The following is a 22095-nucleotide window of genomic DNA, read 5'->3' as shown; positions in this document are numbered from 1 at the left end:
TTCTCCTCTACATCTATCTAGGGATGCGTCTCCTCGCCTCAAGCATCGCTGAGTCAAACGGTCAAACGGTCAAACGGATCCGACGTTGTTACTCGTCTCAGTGAGGTATTCTGACAAACACATTTGACTGGGAGACTCCCATACACGATATACATACCATCACTGGCGTCATGGACATGCTATATATCACAGAGGTGTTCTGATACACGACATAATACATTAGACCTTTTTCACTGGCGGCTTCCAATACTTCACAGAACACTGGTGTCTTCTGATATATATCACTGGTGTCTTCTGATATATATCACTGGTGTCTTCTGATATATATCACTGGTGTCTTCTGATATATATCACTGGTGTCTTCTGATATATATCACTGGTGTCTTCTGATATATATCACTGGTGTCTTCTGATATATATCACTAGTGTCTTCTGATATATATCACTGGTGTCTTCTGATATATATCACTGGTGTCTTCTGATATATATCACTGGTGTCTTCTGATATATATCACTGGTGTCTTCTGATATATATCATATGTATATATATCACTGGTGTCTTCTGATATATATCACTGGTGTCTTCTGATATATATCACTGGTGTCTTCTGATATATATCACTGGTGTCTTCTGATATATATCACTGGTGTCTTCTGATATATATCACTGGTGTCTTCTGATATATATCACTGGTGTCTTCTGATATATATATCACTGATGTCTTCTGATATATATCACTGGTGTCCTTTGATATACGACATATTTCGATGATGCCTATCCTACTTGTGTCTATAATTTCGGAATGAAGAACACGATTCTTCACAATACTTATTCCTGAGCGGAAACTGAAAACATATATCTCTGGTGTCTTTTGATATACGGCATATATATCTTGTGTCTCCTGGTATACATATATCTTAGCGGTCTTCTGATATCATAACAACGTATGGCATGGAAAGGGCGTGTTGTAAATAATAGAGAAGTTGTAAACCCATACCACACGTTGTTTTGTTACTTTCCAACTTGTAAATGCCCGTCAAGCATCTGGTCTTCTGATATATTCAAAATCTGAGCGAGGTTGGCCGAGTTTTACGATACACATCAATGCTGTCCTCTGATATATGACATATGTCACACATTGAATCAGGTCTCCTGATATATCACAGATCTGGATGAGCATGGCGTTTGACTGGAATCATCTCTTGCGAGACAAATCCAATTAAGTCGTTTTGAAACAAATCTAAAGACCTCCTGCCTACAACTGTGGTCTACACTTGACTGTCCACATCTAGGTTGTACTTTCGTCGTGCACGCTCAAAATATCGTCATCGTCATCATCGTCATCATCTATTTCCAGAGAGTCGAGTGATGGCCGACGTCTTCCGAGACGTGTTGAACGACTGTTTGGAGATGTCAGCCTCGACTCGTTCAGCGATAGGTCGTAATCTGCAAAACAAATATCGTGTTTTATGAAATATGAGTCATACATATGCTTTCTAGTAATCATATATGACTATTTGGTGGAAATGAAGATGATTTGTTTATAGTGAATGAGTTTTACGCCGCTTTTAGCAATATTCCAGCAATATCACGGCGGGGGACACCAGAAATGGGCTTCACATTGTACCCATGGCTGTCCCTTTCTTCTGTGAATCGAACTCCACTCGTAACCAATAGTGAACTGTTGAAAACAACATTTTTAATGATAGTTTGTTAAACCATGACTTTTTAATTCGAAAACTAATAAACATAAAATTCTGAAAACAAATCACAAAACGAGACCAACTTGGTCTGATGTATATCCTATTAGTTTTCGAGTTATCATTGCAATATTGACATCGGTCACTATTTTGAGGGAGGAGTGCAGAAAAGGCACAGCCAGGTACGGACTATATGTGAATGAATCAGCTTGCATGATGTCGCTTCACATGTGCAAATCTATTTGTGTATGTTCTCGTATGTTGCACATGTCAGCCTTGACAAACATCAAAGTTTCATCTGGTGTTGTTACAGCTGAGGTGATTCAAATTACACATGTTCTGTAGACATGTACCTTGACAAACATCTGTGTGTTGTGTGTGTTCAAATGTGTGTGTGTGTGTGTGTGTGTGTCAGGTATCCGTCTGTCAGACTCACTGTCTGTCTTTATATGTGATATCTAGTTACATAACTCACACCAGACTACAGAAATTATAACAGTGAGAGAGTTTCGTTTTACGCCGCACTTAGCAATATTCCAATATTCCAGCTGTATTGAATAATCGAGCCTGGACCAGACAATCCAGTGATCAACATCATGAGCATCGATCTACGGAATTGGTATACGATGACGTGTCAAGCAAGTCAGCGAGCCTGACCACCCATACCCGTTAGTCGCCTCTTATGACAACCATGGGTTACTGAAGATCAGTTCTAAAAGTGATCTCCACGGGTCGGAAATTATAAAAACCACACAGTCTATACTATGTGACAAAATTATAACAACCACACAATGTAATAGGCAAAACATAACGGTACATCCCTGCTTGAATGATGCCTATGCTATAACTGCTCCAGCCTATCTTATCTCATCAATTGTTTGGTAAATAATATTGTCATTCACCTGATGAAGGGAAAAGAAGTAGCCCAGAAACGTCGTGTTGTAAATAATAAAGACTGGCTGACTGACTGAGTTTGGTTTTACGCCGCTTTTAGCAATATTCCAGCAATATCACGGCGGGGGACACCAGAAATGGGCTTCACTCATTGTACCCATGTGGGGATTCGAACCCGGAAATAATAAAGAAGTTGTAAATCCATACCATACATTGTGTTACCATCCAACTTCTAAATGTCCATCAAGCATCAGGCATATTAGCACTGAATTCAATTTCAAAAGCTCTCTGATATCCTATTAAGGTGAAGAAAGTTAGCTATATATTTTATTTTCTACAAAATACATATCAATACACTGTAAATTTGTAACATTTGCCAGAATAATACTAAATAAAACACTCATCATCATCATCATAAATGTTATTCCCAAATCTAACGAGTATAATCTAACAGTGGTTAATTTTTAGTCTATATGTAGTCTATATCTAATTCTTGTTGTTCTTGGTCAAACTACCTTTTTCTGTTTTAAGATTCAACGAAGAGATGGATAATATTATGAATATAATTTGAATATGAATCTTCGAAGTTTCCTACACCATATTTAAACATCTTGCCTAGTAGGTCTCATAAAAATGGTAAGAAATCTGTGGAGTGGGAGATTGTGAAGGTGAATGTGCATGTGAATCTTGCTTATTTACTATGCAACAAGAAACTAAACGCACTCGTCTATGAAACGAGATATAATTCTGTATCAATATCTCACGAATATACCTTCTACAAAACGTTAAACGATTCTCAGTAAAAGCCGGTGAGCATTACAGAAATTGATCACTGAAATTCATCCAAGTCCTTATATAAGATAATATGGAGATATTGCTATATCAGAACGGAACAGAATTTTATTTCAGTAACAGGCCTCCGGCCCAAAATACATATACATAAATTGATGGTTAATTAGAGCACATATGTATTTCATTTAGATTTGTGTTTTTTGTCAACAAAGTATAAAACTAGACATACATCCTTGATGATATTAACATTTTTACTCTGTAATATAGATATAAAATTAATAATTGATGGACATTTACTAAAATATTTTGATATGTACTTATTTCTGATATGAGAATATGCATCACAGATATAAAACACATGCCATTCATCTTCAACAACGAAGATACCATTTAATTTACAAAACAGGCAATGCCTTTCATTTTGTACTCCATTAATGTATCTACCAGTTTCAACTGCTAGTTTAAAATTACAACACCGAAATCACCGAAATCGGGCATATATAATGTTTTTGCTATATCGCTATATTGCATTCCCACCCAATGGCGTTATCACTTTATTGCTCTATTGTTTTATTGCTTTCTTGCTGAATCGTCCTATGTAATTGTTTTATTGCTTCATCGCCCTATGTAACTTCATCGCTCTATTGTTTTATTGCATTCTTGCTGAATCGCCCTATGTAACTTCATCGCTCTATTGTTTTATTGCATTCTTGCTGAATCGCCCTATGTAACTTCATCGCTCTATTGTTTTATTGCATTCTTGCTGAATCGCCCTATGTAACTTCATCGCTCTACAGTTTTATCACAACGTCTTCATAATTTCTTTTCGCTGAGAGCAACCTTTGTACAATCTTAAAACTGACAACTTGATCAGAAACATATTTAACTGTCAAATTATGTCCATGCATGTATATTGTACTGAAGACAATAAATCCGAAGATATACATGTACATGTAAATACAGAATTTGTTATTTTCCCTTTATTTACCAACAAAATAGCTTATAAGCATTAATTTCATGAAATAAGCCATGTTTGAAAAGTATTCAAGCAAGGAGACATTGAATTATCCGACACTCTTTATAATTCGACATTTTCTCCCGGTCCCAGTGAGTGTTGGATTATACAGAGTCCACTGTACTTCATATTGATATCAACATTGACAGTGTGGTCACAATGATTAAGATGTCTCTCCATTATGTATGGTTTAACCATCTACACACATCACCTGTAAACACACCATTGTGACAGTTTGTCGAGGTACGAATAGATTTGTACACGCCAAGAGACACCATGCAAGTTGATCATACCTTAAATATCGAAAAGAATATCAGCGGGCAGCCTTGAGGCATTTCAGAAGGACACGGTACTGGAATTATTTTTGATCCGAGGAAGAAGCGACCATAAAATATTTTGCAACACGACACGCTTGCCACCGTGAGAAAACCTACCTCGACTGGAGTCCTGTAATAACTTCTTCGCGTCCCTCACGATGTCTTTGACCTCTGCCTTCCTCTCTTTGACTTTTCCTACAACATGATGTACAATGACTGACTGACTGAGTTTGGTTTTACGCCGCTTTTCGCAATATTCCAGCAACATCACGGCGGGGGACACCAGAAATGGGCTTCACACATTGTACCCATGTGGGGATTCGAACCCGGGTCTTCGGCGTGACGAGCCAACGCTTTGACCACTAGGCTACCCCACCGCCCCTGATGTACAATGAAGCAAATGTTTGTCATGTTCACAATACGGTAAGAAAAACACACCCCATCGAGCCGTGAAGATCCGGGTTAGCCTTCACGATGAGCAGCCCATGAGATTGTCGTAAGTGGCGACTAACGGGGTCGGGTGGTCAGGCTCGTTCACTTGGGTGGCACATGTCATCGTATCCAAATTGCGTAGATCGATGCTAATGATGCTGATAACTGGTTTGTCTGGCTCAGAGTTGATTATTTACAGAACACCGCCAAATAGCTGGAATATTACTCTGTGCGGCGTTAAACAACAAACAAACACCCCACCCCCACCCCCTACCCTATGTGTTACCTGACATAACATCTTTGCGCTGATTTGTCAAACACATTGTGTTGTCACTGATCCGAGATTGTTACATTGCCTACCTTATTAATCCATAATAGCTGTAGTTCTTATTGGGCGAAACGTAGAAGTCAGAGCCTAACTTACCGTCCTTTTCCTTGACCTCCAAAGCGATTATGTCGACTCCCTCCATCTTGGGTGTTGTTGCTCGAGGATCCCAGGACGGACCCACACTTATGTTGAACATGTTCTTGTACTTCCTCTCATAGGCTTTCCTCTTCTTCTTTTTTGTCAAACGATGTAATCAGCTCATCCTTCTTCTTCCTGCTCTTCACGCTCTGTTCGGATTCATCCTCAGGCACATCTAGTTCCTCCTCTTCTTCATTCTCGTCAGGCGCATTCTCTTCCGGAAGTCCGTACAGATTCCGGTTCATCTTCTCGTGCTCTAACACGCGACTCGTGACGTACTGGGACCGGAAGCGTCTATACTGCTGGTCTTTAAACCGTTTTCTCAGGTGATTAAGTTGTTTCTGCTGCCGGCGTTTAGATTCGACCCTTTTTCGTTCTCTTTCCCGAACAGTTTGATTATGTTCCTTAATCTGGTCGAGTTCTACGGTTATTAATTTCTGTAAGAGATATGATTTTCGTTTTTTCCTAAACGATTCAGTACCGTAAACAGAGTTCATCTTTTTATATGCATCGGCTTCCCTGAGAGTAAGCACATACTCCTTAGTGTTTCGTGGCGAGATGGTGATCGTGGCTTGGTACACCTCACCATACTGAGAGCCAATTCTGCTAATGGTGTCATCCCCCTTCCTCAGCTCCCGCTTCGTGTGCCCAGTGTAGGCTTTGTACAGTTCATTGGCGTCAGTTAGGGCCGGCTGATGGGTGTCCTCACCCGTCGTCTACTGGCCGGAGGTTTGGGAACTACATAACTAGGGTTCCAGTCTCTTCTCGCCAGAGCAATCCGCTTCTCTCTTGCCTTCGTGTCCAAGTTGGGTGACTCTCTTTGTTTCACGGGAGAAGTGTTCTCCTTGTCCGAGGAGTGGAACATGAAGCTGAGTGTTTGTTCATTCCTCCGGCCTATCTTCTCTCGTTCTTTCGTGACCTCTTCGGGAATCACAGGGTGTAACCTTCTTTCGGTCTTGGCATGGAAGGGGTCAGACCTCTTTTCTGGAACATCGCGTTTCTCGTTAGGAGAACCCCTGTCGTCACTGGGACAAAATGAATATGAAAGGTTATACATGAAATGTGTAAAGCCATACATTGTAAATGACAAGCACCAATGACGCGTTACTAGTCAGTGCAGAGTAAAAATGTTTCGTTAAAACTATTTGGTCAAATTTAAGTTTGGAAGCATATGCACACGACTTTAACTAAATTGAAGGAAGAATACAAATGTGATGATTGATAATTGTCTGTTCAATTATTTGCGCTACAACAGTCAAAGTCTACATCAACTGCCATCCAGGAAAATCTACATGTACATAAATGTCTGTAGCAATAGTTATAGTTTTGCCAATTTGCATTTCTTGCTATGCACATGTCTGCGTCTGTGGAAGCAGGAAGTGAAGAGCGTGTTGCCGCAGTCAACAACCACACCGGCCTCTTTGTGACAAGCAAAGATTGGTTGGTTGTTTAACGCATTCAGCAATATTCCAGCTATATGGCGGATGTGACAAGCAAAGGTTGGTTGGTTGTTTAACGCATTCAGCAATATTCCAGCTATATGGCGGCTGTGACAAGCAAAGATTGGTTGGTTGTTTAACGCATTCAGCAATATTCCAGCTATATGGTGGCGGTGACGAGCAAAGGTTGCTTGGTTGTTTAACGCATTCAGCAATATTCCAGCTATATGGTGGCGGTGACAAGGAAAGGTTGGTTGGTTGGTTGTTTAACGCATTCAGCAATATTCCAACTATATGGTGGCTGTGTCAAACAAAGATTGGTTGGTTGTTTAACCCATTCAGCAATATTCCAGCTATATGACGGCGGTGACAAGCAAAGGCTGGTTGGTTGTTTAATGCATTCAGCAATATTCCAGCTATATGACGGCGTTGACAAGCAAAGGCTGGTTGGTTGTTTAACGCATTCAGCAATATTCCAGCTATATGGTGGCGTTGACAAGCAAAGGTTGGTTGGTTGTTTAACGCATTCAGCAATATTCCAGCTATATGGTGGCGGTGACAAGGAAAGGTTGGTTGGTTGGTGGTTTAATGCATTCAGCAATATTCCAGCTATATTGCGGCTGTGTCAAGCAAAGATTGGTTGGTTGTTTAACGCATTCAGCAATATTCCAGCTATATGGTGGCGGTGACAAGCAAAGATTGGTTGGTTGTTTAACGCATTCAGCAATATTCCAGCTATATGGTGGCGTTGACAAGCAAAGGTTGGTTGGTTGTTTAACGCATTCAGCAATATTCCAGCTATATGGCGGCGGTGAGAAGCAAAGGCTGGTTGGTTGTTTAATGCATTCAGCAATATTCCAGCTATATGACGGCGGTGACAAGCAAAGGTTGGTTGGTTGTTTAATGCATTCAGCAATATTCCAGCTATATGACGGCGGTGACAAGCAAAGGCTGGTTGGTTGTTTAACGCATTCAGCAATATTCCAGCTATATGGTGGCGGTGACAAGGAAAGGTTGGTTGGTTGATTGTTTAACGCATTCAGCAATATTCCAACTATATGGCGGCGGTGACAAGCAAAGGTTGGTTGGTTGTTTAACGCATTCAGCAATATTCCAGCTATATGGCGGCGGTGACAAGCACAGATTGGTTGGTTGTTTAACGCATTCAGCAATATTCCAGCTATATGGCGGCGGTGACAAGCAAAGGACTCATTCTAGTCATCTTCGGAATCTCCGGCGGTCAAGGGAGGATTAAAGAAAGAATGATACCTTCGGAGTTTGGGCTGTTCCGCTCTAGCGTTAGCCCATGAGGTAGCAAACTTTTGGGACCTGAAACAGAAGTAGTTAAAGATTAGCTGATCAACTACCATAACTTAACGCGGAACTTTCAATTCGCTTGGATGAATTATTGCAGTCAGACGTAGTGAGTGTCTTTGTGGAACAAAAATGGTTTTGAGAGAGTTGCAAGAACAGGGCAGGTTTATACTTACTTTTGGTTCTGAGATTCGTGCGCTTTGGTAGAGACTCCGGCATGGTCTGTAGCAACAGATAGTAGCTTGGTTATCGCACGTTAATGGTCTTTGGGAACGTCATAACGTACAATCACAACACTACAGTCCGTTTGAGTCAGAAACCGACCGATGAATTGCAAATTTTATCATTGTACAAAATTGCCACATAAATATAAATAGTACACATGTTTATCATTTACTAATACCCAACAGCTTTCTTATATTTGAAACTTTTCCGGACTCCATCAAAAAACTGTGTCAAACTTTTAATGATAGTTTCTTAAAGAACTTTTTTGTCGGAGTCCGGAAAAGGTTCAAATATAAGAAAGCTGTTGGGTACTAGTAAATGATAAACATGTGTACTATTTATATTTATGTGGCATAAAATTTGCAGTTCATCTGTCCGTTTCTGACTCAAACGGACTGTAACTAGCTTGTAGCAACTGAAGCATCACACATGCTTTAATGATACAAAACAACAACAACAACAACAACAACAACACAAAAACACTTTCCAAAATATGGAAATGTCATGGAGCGATTTAGGTTTCTTGTGAATACATACTCTTTTAGCAAATTATTTACATATATTTGTGTCTTATTACAAGGGCAGATCAGACTACTATTGAGCCGGTGTTAATGGTGAGATTACGCGACCATACTCTCGGTGCTAGACTTGGATCACAATATCACTGTGCCGGTGTTAGTGGTGAGATTGCTTGGTCCATATGCTGGTGTTGTAGTAGGATTACACTACCCTGTGTCGGTGTAAGAGATGAGCTTACACTACCAATGCACTGTTGTTATAAAGGAGATTAGTCTACCATTGTGCCGGTGTTAGAAGGGGAAAAACGGCCGTTATCTCCATCTATATACCTATAAGTGGTGAGGTTACACTACCAATGTACCAGTGTTAGTCGTGAAATTATACAATCGTTGCCTACGTGTTAAAGGTGATGATGTAGTTACCGATGTACCAATGTTAGATAGCACTATCATTTCCACGGTGTTAGACACGAGATTTCACTACCCGGTTGTCGATGTTGGAGAAGAGTTAATATCACCACTGTGCCGCTGTCAGAGACTGGTTACACTACCACTACCCTGGTGTCGATGTTGGAGGAGAGTTAATATCACTACTGTGCCGCTGTCAGAGACTGGTTACACTACCACTACCCTGGTGTCGATGTTTGAGGGGAGTTAATATCACCACTGTGCCGCCGTCAGAGACTGGTTACACTACCACTACCCTGGTGTCGATGTTGGAGAAGAGTTAATATCACCACTGTGCCGCTGTCAGAGACTGGTTACACTACCACTACCCGGTTGTCGATGTTGGAGAAGAGTTAATATCACCACTGTGCCGCCGTCAGAGACTGGTTACACTACCACTACCCTGGTGTCGATGTTGGAGAAGAGTTAATATCACTACTGTGCCGCCGTCAGAGACTGGTTACACTACCACTACCCTGGTGTCGATGTTTGAGGGGAGTTAATATCACCACTGTGCCGCCGTCAGAGACTGGTTACACTACCACTACCCTGGTGTCGATGTTTGAGGGGAGTTAATATCACCACTGTGCCGCCGTCAGAGACTGGTTACACTACCACTACCCTGGTGTCGATGTTGGAGAAGAGTTAATATCACCACTGTGCCGCCGTCAGAGACTGGTTACACTACCACTACCCTGATGTGATAGGCCGTGTTAATATCCCGGAGACTGTGATACCACTACCACTACCCTGATGTGATAGGCCCGGTGTTGTTTTCCTTCATGTTTGAAGCAGCCTCACGCCATTGCCTGCTGTTGGGGGTAAGGTTACGCCACCTTTGACCCGTGTTACAAGTGCGGTTACACTATCATTAATTCGATGTTAGAGGCGTGGTTACATCATATTTATCCTGTTAAAAGCAAGGTTACACCTCTATTATCTTGTGTTAGATGTGAGGTTACGCCTACATTAGACGTGTCAGAGGCTACGCTACCATTTGTTCGGTGTTTTCCGTATGTATGCTCCCGCTCTGATGTCTTCAGCTTTGCCATCAGGTTGTTGAGCTTTGGGAGGGGAGCCACCGCCTTCTGGCCCTTCCTAGATGGGGCGGAGTTGGCCATCCTGGGGGAGTCATCGTCAGCTGTAAGGGTAGGAGGGCAGGTACATGTATGGAGGGGCGCTGGAGGGTGAGTGACTCAGTGAATGATACATCACAAGATTTTAGGAAAGCTCATTGTAGACATGCTACTTTGGAATGGATGATATATATATATATAGGATATTTATATAGCGCACATATCCACGCACTAGTGCATGCTCAAGGCGCTGGTATTTTTTCCCTCGATCATTGGATGTCAATCTCAACGGCACATCGCATTATCAATCTCAACTCCCTGGGGAGTATACAACTCTTGCAGCCACTAGGCGCACCGAGTTATTGTGGCTTTCTCATCCTAACGAGGTTCCCATTCACAGCTGGGTGGACTGGGACACATAGTCACAGTACTTTGTCCATGTTCACTGCACGTTGCTGTACCCGCAACTAGGTGTTTGCACGTATTCATGTGGCCACCATCTGGTCAAATACCAACGGATTCGTGGGTTCTTTTAAGTGCACAGGGTTGTGTACTGTACACTAGGGGTTGTGACAACACTGAAAGAGTCTGCACACAAAGTTGACTCCAAGGTTTGTATACCCGGTCACAGGTGGGCTCGATCCCGACACCTCAACCTCGCTGGATCACTAGCCTGGCGCCTTAGCCAGCTCGCTGGATGAGAATATTCTATGCCACTTTCAGCAATTGTAGGTGAGTGAGTTTAGTTTTACGCCACTTTTAGCAATATTCCAGCAATATCGATTACTGCGGGGGCACCAGGAATGGGCTTCATATATTGTACCCATGTAGGGAATCGAACCCGGGTCTTCGGCGTGACGAGCGAACGCTTTAACCACCGCCCCACTTTCAGTAATGCTCATCATGAGTACTGTGGTACACCAGAAACGTCTTCTTAAACTGTACTCATGTCTTTCGCATGACGAGCAAACGCTACTGAACTTACATTGGAATAAACATTCGGCACAAATAAGGTGCCGACAGACCAAGTATCAAGTGAATCTGAGATCTGAACCCGGATAGCCAAGGGAGGTATCACGAGACAACACCTCACACAACCAAATCAACCCTAGGAGGTAGGTATCAAGAATACTGCCGGCCCCCCCCAAAACGTACAACACACCAATGTTTTTTTGCGGTTAAAAATGAAAGGGTCATTCCATGGTCCAGTTTTTGAGACGGGTATCATGGTCGTGTACAGGACCTTTTGTTTCTGTAGCATTTCGGCGATTGATTCAAGCTTGTAACGTTTGATAACATTTCTAATTGTCTGATACCATCCAATTGTAAGTGTATACTCTTTTTCGTCCGGTAGTGTATGTAACAGACACGGGGCTGTGGTTACTGGATGGTCGCTACAACAATACATGACTACAACACTACACTACATACATGGATCTAGGTAAGCACTACGTATCATCTAGAGTCTTCTATTCCGTATCGTGTACCTTTTGGCTTCCTCGGGGGCAGTGACTGGAGCCGCCTGTTGTGTCTCCGGGGGGCATTCTCGGCCCTCACACGTGATCCACCTGCGTTGTGGTAGAACGTTAGTCGGGGAGCAGGCGGAGTTCCCTCCCCTGATAACAGGTGGCCATTTTGTTTCGGTCTCGGAAATGACTCCGTCGTGACGGGGGTTCGACCTGCTCCATGGCCACCGCCGGCGATCCTGAAACACAGAGTCTGGATCGTTACGACAAAAAGATGAAATCAAGCCTGCTTATATAGAGTTTAACGTTGCAGTAAACATTAATGCACTTACGCACCGACGCGCATGTGTGCGCGCGCATGTGGCCGCTTGTACTAGTCCAGATTATGATTGTAGTGCTGGACGACTGAGATACCATGTCGTAGTTCTATCTTGTTTACCCTACTTTTGGGTGGAGAGCTGAGGTGATGAAACCTTTTTGCATCATCATGGCTCTTGCAACCCCCTTGAAAAACCTTCTCAACTTGATAATGATGTTATGCGTAAGAATATTCTCACCCCGAGCCGGCCCTTAATTATCACATCCATTAAAAGCCAAGCACAAGGAAGTGCAACAATAAGTACCACCTTTAAACATATTTTGTTACAAGGAGACAAGGGAATCGACCTACAGATATTCCGTTCCGGGAAGACGCTCTAATAACAATAGAGCTCTATAAAGACCTACCCGTGAAGATCCGGGTCAGAATTGATCTTCAGTAACCCATGCTTGTCGTAAGAGGCGACTAACGGGATCGGGTGGTCAGGCTCGCTGACTTGGTTGGCACATGTCATCGTATCCCAATTACGTAGATCGATGCTCATGCTGTTGATCACTGGATTGTCTGGTCCAGACTCGATTATTTACAGACCGCCGCCATATAGCTGGAATATTGCTGAGTGCGGCGTAAAACTAAACTCACTCACGCACACTATCTATCAAGACCAAGGAGTAAACACGGACTCTCGTAACTTTATCTGAGACATATACATATTCAAACCTTAATTAACTATGGTATATTAATTATATATGGTATACTCCGTGGTGTAGTGGTTAGAGCGTCCGCCCGGAGAGCGGCAGGTCGCGGGTTCAATCCCCGACCGCGTCATACCAAAAGACGTTAAAATATGTTACTTGTTGGTCCCTGCCTGGCGCTCGGCATTAATGGGTACAACAAGGACTGGTCGGCTCGGAGTCAGTATAATGTGTCTGAGTGGGGTATTCATGCTTCTCTGCGGCATGGTATCTCAGTGGGCTAGCACTATAAAACCAGCTTAAGTCTGGGCTAGACCAAGCAGCCGCACATACACATACACACGCATGCACGTCGTCATATGAGCGAACTATTCTCAAGCACGACGTAAAACCCAATTTCACCTCACCTCACCTCACCTCACCTCCCTCACCTTACCAATGAACACAACTGTCTGTAGGACTTGAAACACTAACGTCCTGGAATTCGGGCTAATATTCAGCAATTATAACAGTCATTTATTCAGCCGCAATATCAATCCGAGATCACAATACCCACCCTGGCAAATACAATAATGATTATATTTAATATACCGCAAAGTCATTGTCACCAGAAACGTGGACCCTTGCAATTCTAAGGCACATTATCAAAGGCTGTAATGAGCAAACAGTAGGTCCTTGTGTTGTGGCGCTTGGAGCCGGGTGGTGTAACTCATGCATTGTCACGTCATGTCACCTTCTGAGACTGTGTCCTTGTCACACAGGCATAAATACATAAATACATGCAGATGCACGCATTACATTGATGTAGACATATTCCACACTGATGCTGTTAAAGCATCACGAGAGAGAGAGAGAGAGAGAGAGAGAGAGAGAGAGAGAGAGAGAGAGAGAGAGAGAGAGAGAGAGAGAGAGAGAGAGAGAGAGAGAGAGAGAGAGAGAGGGAGGAGAGAGAGAGAGAGAGAGAGAGAGAGAGAGAGGAGAGAGAGAGAGAGAGAGAGAGAGAGAGAGAGAGAGAGAGACAGACAGAGAGAGACAGACAGACAGACAGAGAGACAGACAGACAGACAGACAGAGAGAGCTCTATATATAAACTTGTATTGAACTCAAATGCCTCAGTCTCGTCATATTCTTTATGCCTTTTTAATCCTGTACAAGCCTCTATTATTGCTGTTCGGATTATTGCCGATGTGTAGCTCTGCTGGTCCGTGGTGAACTAAGGTGGCTACACTTAACTTCCAGAACTAAATAAAGTTTACAGCCACCGCCATGACTCATATTACGATCTCTGTGAACCTGTTATACCTGGTGCAAGGTGACAAATCCCGTGAGAAACAACCGTTACGTTACCGTTGAATCAGCGTATGTTTCATGAGCATAAACTGTAGAGTCCCCATGCTATGGACTCATATTCTGCTTATTCTACGTACCTAAGTACATATGCTATCAAAATAGATTATTATACAATCCCGTACAATCCCGATAGATAATTGTTTGGTCTAGTTTCTGAAGCGTTTACCTGTCACACTTAAGGCTTGGGTTGATTCCCAACATTGATACACTGAAAAACTAAATACAATAGGCAATATTGCTAAAAAAACATATAAACACAACTCACGCAAGCTTTGTCAAAGGCAGATCAAATTTTGGCAATATGAGTAAGTGAGTATGGTATTGTTTAAACAAAATTCCAGCATTATCACGTCGGGGAACATTAGAAATAGGTTTCACAGATCGTTCCCATGTTGGGAACCAAACCAGAACGTGAAGAGGGAACACTTTAACCACTGACCTATCACACCATGTATGAACTCATCCGTTTCTTTTTCTACATGACGTTATCTAACCATAATCACAAAGATAAGTCCCTAATTATCTACATGTACAAAATAGGTTCAAGACTCATTATGTGAAACACAGTCATACAGTCAAGTTTTCAAACTTGATTGAGTGTTTGTTTGTTTGCTGTTTGCAGTCGCACTCAGCGATATTCCAGCTATATGGCAGCGACAAGCTGAGTCAGACACTGACTGACTGACTGAATATGGTTTTACGCCCTTGTTAGCAATATTCCAGCAATATCACGGCGGGGGACACCAGAAATGGGCTTCACAAATTGTACCCATGTGGGGAATCGAACCCGGGTCTTCTGCGTGATGAGCCAACGCTTTAACCACTAGGCTACCCCACCGCCCCCTGAGTCAGACAAGCGAGTGAACAACAGCATGAGCATCGACCTACGCAATTGGGATACTAGCCTGATCACCCGATTCGGTTAGTCGCCACTTACGACAAGCGTGGTTTGTTGAAGACCAATTCTTACTAGGATCTTCGCGGGTATATTCAAGTCGTGATCAGACAATCCGGTGACTGACATTATCAATAATGATCGGGTACGACTATATAACCACGTATGGTCCAGCCCGATGCCGTTAGAGGACGCTGGGGAAATTTCCAAACCGGAATCACCACTTAAAAGAGATGGGATCTGGGGTGAGGTTGGAGGTGAGTAGGGTGGACGTGGTGAAATAATGAGATGAAAGGAAACTATCGTCCGAAGAACCGCACCCAAAAGTGTGACACAGGAGTGACAGTTTGTGCGTTTGAATATTGTTACAATGCGGCGTAAAATATACTCGCTCTTAAAATATTTTCTATGTACACATTTTCACCCAAGTAAATACTCCCTCGAAAGAGATATTCAAACATCTTGTCAAACATGACCCGTCAACATGTATTCTTTAATAATCAGTATGAAAAGAACTCAAAAGTTATATTTACAAATAAAACAGCCCTTAGCAGTTATGTAAACACTCCTCCAGCGGTTACCACACAAACAAACACGGAGGTGCAGCGGCGAGTTCATGCGCCTACAGTGACTAGCTGGATATATTGCACATCTTGTCATAGTCTGTGTTGACAACGCTCTCACTACACACAACACAGAAATACGATATACACAGCTGTATGAGGCTTGTCATAGGTGACACCGACGGGCCTAGACACAAAATGAACTGATTCAACTGTATTTGCCCGTTAATTTATTCCGTGACATGCATGAATAATGTTACTGGGTAATCTACAATAAAGACACGATATTAGATAATGCAAATGAGTAGCAACTATTACATTGACATTTTTCGTCTTTGGACATCAGCTCATGGAATAGCATTGTCTTATCTTAGAATGCAGGGGCGTAGGAACGGTTTTCAGAGCGAGGGGGCTAATTTATGAAAAGTATTGAAAATCAAAATGCCCCCCTGTTCCTACGCCCCTGGAATGTCAACAAATATTGTAAATGTATAGGACAAGAGTTGAAAAATGAACCAATAAAAAAAAGAAAAAAAAAAAAAAAAAGAATAAATTAAAAAAAAGAGTAAAAAATGACTTTCACCATAACGTCGGTACATGGGGCAATCTAAATATACAGAACATGGAAATATGTTAACATTCATCAAATTGTCAGCATGCCGAATAATCTACTTACATGTATATAGAACATGGATCAGGAATACGTTATCATTCATCAAATTGTCAGCATGCCGAATAATCTACTTACATGTATATAGAACATGGATCGGGAATACGTTATCATTCATCAAATTGTCAACATTTCAAATAATCTACTTACATGTATATAGAACATGGATCAGGAATACGTTATCATTAATCAGCGTGTCGCCACGTTGGATTAGCTACATGAATAGAACATGGTTGAGAAATAAGTTAACTCTTACTAGAATGTCAGCATGTGGAATAATCTACTCATATAGAACATGAACCAGACATATGCTATCATCCAGGACGTGGAATAATCTGCTTATATAGAACATGGATCAGAAACATGTTATCATCCAGCACGTGGAATAATCTACTTATATAGAACAAGGATCAGAAATATGTTATCATCCAGCACGTGGAATAATCTACTTATATAGAACAAGGATCAGAAATATGTTATCATCCAGAACGTGGAATAATCTACTTATATAGAACAAAGATATCAGAAATATGTTATCATCCAGCACGTGGAATAATCTACTTATATAGAACAAAGATATTTATAAGAAATATGTTATCATCCAGCACGTGGAATAATCTACTTATATAGAACAAAGATATTTATAAGAAATATGTTATCATCCAGCACGTGGAATAATCTACTTATATAGAACAGGGATCAGAAATATGTTATCATCCAGCACGTGGAATAATCTACTTATATAGAACAGGGATCAGAAATATGTTATCATCCAGCACGTGGAATAATCTACGTATATAGAACAAGGATCAGAAATATGTTATCATCCAGAACGTGGAATAATCTACTTATAGAACGTGGAACAAAGGATCAGAAAATATGTTATCATCCAGCACGTGGAATAATCTACTTATATAGAACATCCAGCAAGTGATCTACATATATAGAAATATGTTATCATCCAGAACGTGGAATAATCTACTTATATAGAACAGGGATCAGAAATATGTTATCATCCAGCACGTGGAATAATCTACTTATATAGAACATGGATCAGAAATATGTTATCATCCAGCACGTGGAATAATCTACTTATATAGAACAGGGATGAGAAATATGTTATCATCCAGCACGTGGAATAATCTACTTATATAGAACAAGGATCATAAGAAATATGTGTTATCATCCAGAACGTGGAATAATCTACTTATATAGAACAGGGATCAGAAATATGTTATCATCCAGCACGTGGAATAATCTACTTATATAGAACAGGGATGAGAAATATGTTATCATCCAGCAAGTGGAATAATCTACGTATATAGAACAAGGATCAGAAATATGTTATCATCCAGAACGTGGAATAATCTACTTATATAGAACAGGGATCAGAAATATGTTATCATCCAGCACGTGGAATAATCTACTTATATAGAACAGGGATCAGAAATATGTTATCATCCAGCACGTGGAATAATCTACTTATATAGAACAGGGATCAGAAATATGTTATCATCCAGCACGTGGAATAATCTACTTATATAGAACAGGGATCAGAAATATGTTATCATCCAGCACGTGGAATAATCTACTTATATAGAACAGGGATCAGAAATATGTTATCATCCAGCACGTGGAATAATCTACTTATATAGAACAGGGATCAGAAATATGTATGTTATCATCCAGAACGTGGAATAATCTACTTATATAGAACAAGGATCAGAAATATGTTATCATCCAGAACGTGGAATAATCTACTTATATAGAACAGGGATCAGAAATATGTTATCATCCAGCACGTGGAATAATCTACTAATATAGACCAGGGATTAGAAATATGTTATCATCCAGCACGTGGAATAATCTACTTATATAGAACAAGGATCAGAAATATGTTATCATTCATCAGTTTGTCGGCATGTTGAACAACACATACAAAAAATATGGGTGGGAAATCTGTTATCTCTCACTAGAACGGCAGCACATACAATAATATGTGTATATAGAACATGATCATGAGTTATGAACATGTCATCATTCACCAGAAAATCAGCTCATCGAATAACCTACACATATAGAACATGGAGTAGGATGTATTCGTCTGGCAGAGTGACATCACATGGGATAATCTACTTACGTACAATAGTTACGTAGAATAACATTCAGCAAAGTGTTAGAACGTGAAATATTCCACTTGTATAGACAATGGATAGGTAATCTGTACTCGTCCGGCACAGTGTAAACACATTCACCATAGTATCAGCACTTGGCATAATGTATACTAGTATACAGAGCATGGTTGAGACGTGTGTTATCTTCCACTAGAACGTCAACTCATGGAATAGTCTACATATATAGAGAAAGAGTCAGAAATGTGTTGCCTTTCATCAGAATATCAGGATGTGGAATAATATAGATCTAAAAACATGGTTCAGAAATATGTTATTCCCCAGTTCATCAGAACGTGATATAATTAACATATGGAACATGTGTGGGCAAACATATATGACACACTACAGACACACGGCACGCAGATGACATCCATCGGACACTATTTTAATGTACCGATAACGCGGTATGGTAAGGAAAAGCTTCTCACAAGTGGCACACTAAATGTCGTGTTCGTTTTAGGAATCACATAAAGTAATGCCCCAGTCTCTAAATGACACAAAACATACATCCATGTGTCTAGATACTAAGTATAACATGAAATATGCCCTCATTTTGGACGAGAAACAGTTTCAAGACTGTATATGAAAACTGTATATCAATCCAATTCTGATTGGTTATTTATAATTATTATTATTCTGATTGGTTATTTATAATTATTTGGCTCACGTGCTTGCTGTCCGTGCTCTCCGGACAGTGTCCCTGGACTGGCCCTCAGAGGTTAGATATGTGGACACACTGGACATAGCGACTCACCGACATCAACCAACTGACTCACGTCGAGTCGAGCCGACCGAGAAAGTCAAACCGCCCGAGGCAATTTTTTATTCAATATGCATAATCAGCCCCTAAAAACGATCATTGTATTCCATTAGCTGTGCTTATGAGTAAGGAGTTACCGGTGAGTGTTTGTGTAGGGGATTATACCACTCAATCACGCCTGCAATAACGTCTGTCTTGAGTAAGTTGTAATCACTGTAGCCTGACCAGATCAGGAGATTACAGAAACACAGTAATAAGAATAATAGAATAATGATGATGTGGAGGTGAGGTGAGGTGAGAGGAGAAATTGGTTTTACGTCGTGCTTTGAGAATATTTCGCTCATGTGAGGAATGACTAGAAGAATCATGGTTAGTTGGAGGATCACATCAGAAGAAGACCAGTCCTTGCTGAACCCATAATGCCGAGCGCCAGGCAGGGACCAACAGAGGGTATGAGTTGGGGATCAGAACGCTCTAACCACTGCACCACGGAGGCGGTCCGGCGGAGGAGAGGAGGAAGGAATTGGAGATCACATGAAGAAGAAATAGAATTTGAAGAAGACGGAATGAGAGGTTGAGTGAATGAGTGAGTATTGTTTTACCCCCCGTTTAGCGATAGCAATATCACGGCAAGGGACAGCAACAATGGGTTTCCATATTGCGCAATATCACGGCAAACCATTAGGACAGCAACAATGGCTGAAGAAGGAGAAGAGGAGGAAGGAATAGACCATTTCACATATTGTACCCATGTGGAAATTGAACCCGGTTCTTCAGAGTCTGATGAGCGAGACGCTTCAACCATTGAAGAAGCTACCCCAATAAGGAGGAGAGGAAGAAGGAAACGCCTCTGAAGAAGGAGGGAAGAAGAAGGGAATAGACGCAGAGGATGAGCTGAAGAAGAAGGAGGAAGAAGAAGAAGGAGGATAGAGCAGAGGAAGAGGAGAGGAAGAAGGAATAGACGCAGAATGAAAGAAAGAAGGAATAGCGCAGAGGATGAGCAGAGGATGAGCTGAAGAAGGAGAGGAAGAAGGAATAGAGGCAGAGGATGAGTTGGAGAATATGATGAAGAAGACGACATTGTGTCCTCCGATATGCCACATTGCAACGCTGCCTGTTGTCTTTATTTGACATTCTGGAAGAATCTATCAGAAAGATTATATATTTCACTGTGTGACCTCAGATGATATCTCAAGAACAAATAGTAGTTTCATTGATATTTTGAATATATGTCCAGTAGGTGAAATAGGGGAGATAACTGATCTCTCGACTTGGACACTCCATGGTGTTTTCTGACTGTTATTGTTTGAAACCAAATCCCAGTTCCACTTTCCAATTTCTTACTACAATACAGCCATGATCGTCATTCGTTGAGTATTGTCCACTCTGTTTGAAAGGAATGTGGCCAGCGATTGCCTTTATTGTAATAACGAAGTCCAGTTTAGTGTTTAGGTGGCAGATCGGAACCAAGGCTTGGAGAAGAATGTGGTGCGTTGAGTCATACTCTCAATGTATTGGCTCATATTATTAACAGAACTTTCTTTAATATCATAGAAGCGAGTTAATGATATGTATCTTGTGCTAGTGTCATAAGTAATCCTGCCACACACAACGCTATCGTGGGTAATATGTTCTGGAGAGAATAGTGGTATGGCTTGACGGAACTGAAAGTGATTAGAGCTTGACAGTGTTGACAGTGAATGCTGCTTGACAGTACGAGTAGTGAATATAGCTTGACAGATTTTCAAGTGTTAGTACTGGAAGTGAATGAAGATTGACAGAACTTCAGCGAGTTTGACAAGACTGATGGTGACTATACCTTGACAACGTGAATACAGTTTTATGGATAGTGAATACAGCTTCATAGTGCTGGTTGTGAATAGATTTTGATAGTATTGCCAGTGAATATATTCTGACAGTACGGGTAGTGAATATATCTTGTTTATTTGGTTTTAAATGTGGACAACCTTTTTTAGGTCTTGTCTTTGTTAATATTCATCATCTTCAATGAAGGAATATGTGCAAGAGTGAGTGAGTTTTAGTTTTTACGCCGCTTTTAGCAATATTCCAGCAATAGTACGGCGAGGGACACAGAAATGGGCTTCACACAATGTACCCATGTGGGGGATCGAACCCGGGTCTCCGGTGTGGCGAGCGAACGTTGTACCACTAGGCTACCCCACCGCCCCCGAATATGTGCAAGAACCATAATACAGAGACATACGTATGGTGTATTTGGTCTATACATTGCCCGAGTCGCTGTTGGCACATTCCATCGAAATGGATCAGTTAATCAATTGGGTTTTACATCTATTAAGCATTATTCCAGCCTTATTACGGCGGATGGCCTACCAAAATTGACAAAGGAAATATATCTTTGGTTCAGGAAGACATGGATGTGCCTGATTAACCTGACTGCCAAATGATCTTACACTGTTTAGTTAATGTGTTGGTTATAGAACTATGCGCTGTGTATGTAATGAGTTGATTGTGGGATAATTCACTGTTTGGTCAACGTGTTAGCCATGCAAATATCTACAGTGAATATAGTTTGACAATACTGGTAG

General features: G+C 41.2%; 1 protein-coding gene across 1 annotated transcript; it reads right to left on the bottom strand.

Moving 5' to 3' along the window:
* Positions 1 to 752: 752 nt before the first annotated feature.
* LOC124273811 (uncharacterized protein DDB_G0283697-like) lies at positions 753 to 19512 on the bottom strand. The gene is given in 11 exon segments (XM_046709119.1): positions 753 to 1328; positions 1331 to 1447; positions 4837 to 4914; positions 5576 to 5726; positions 5728 to 6054; positions 6327 to 6642; positions 8326 to 8385; positions 8982 to 9010; positions 10529 to 10701; positions 12124 to 12341; positions 19436 to 19512. Coding segments are annotated over 11 exon segments (1605 nt in total). The 3' UTR covers positions 753 to 1269.
* Positions 19513 to 22095: the final 2583 nt, after the last annotated feature.

This window comes from Haliotis rubra, unplaced genomic scaffold (genome assembly GCF_003918875.1).
Source record: "Haliotis rubra isolate DU_JTF1 unplaced genomic scaffold, ASM391887v1 Scf184, whole genome shotgun sequence".
Taxonomy (NCBI): domain Eukaryota; kingdom Metazoa; phylum Mollusca; class Gastropoda; order Lepetellida; family Haliotidae; genus Haliotis; species Haliotis rubra.
The sequence above is the reverse complement of the archived record's forward strand: the minus strand, read 5'-3'. Positions and strand labels throughout refer to the sequence as shown.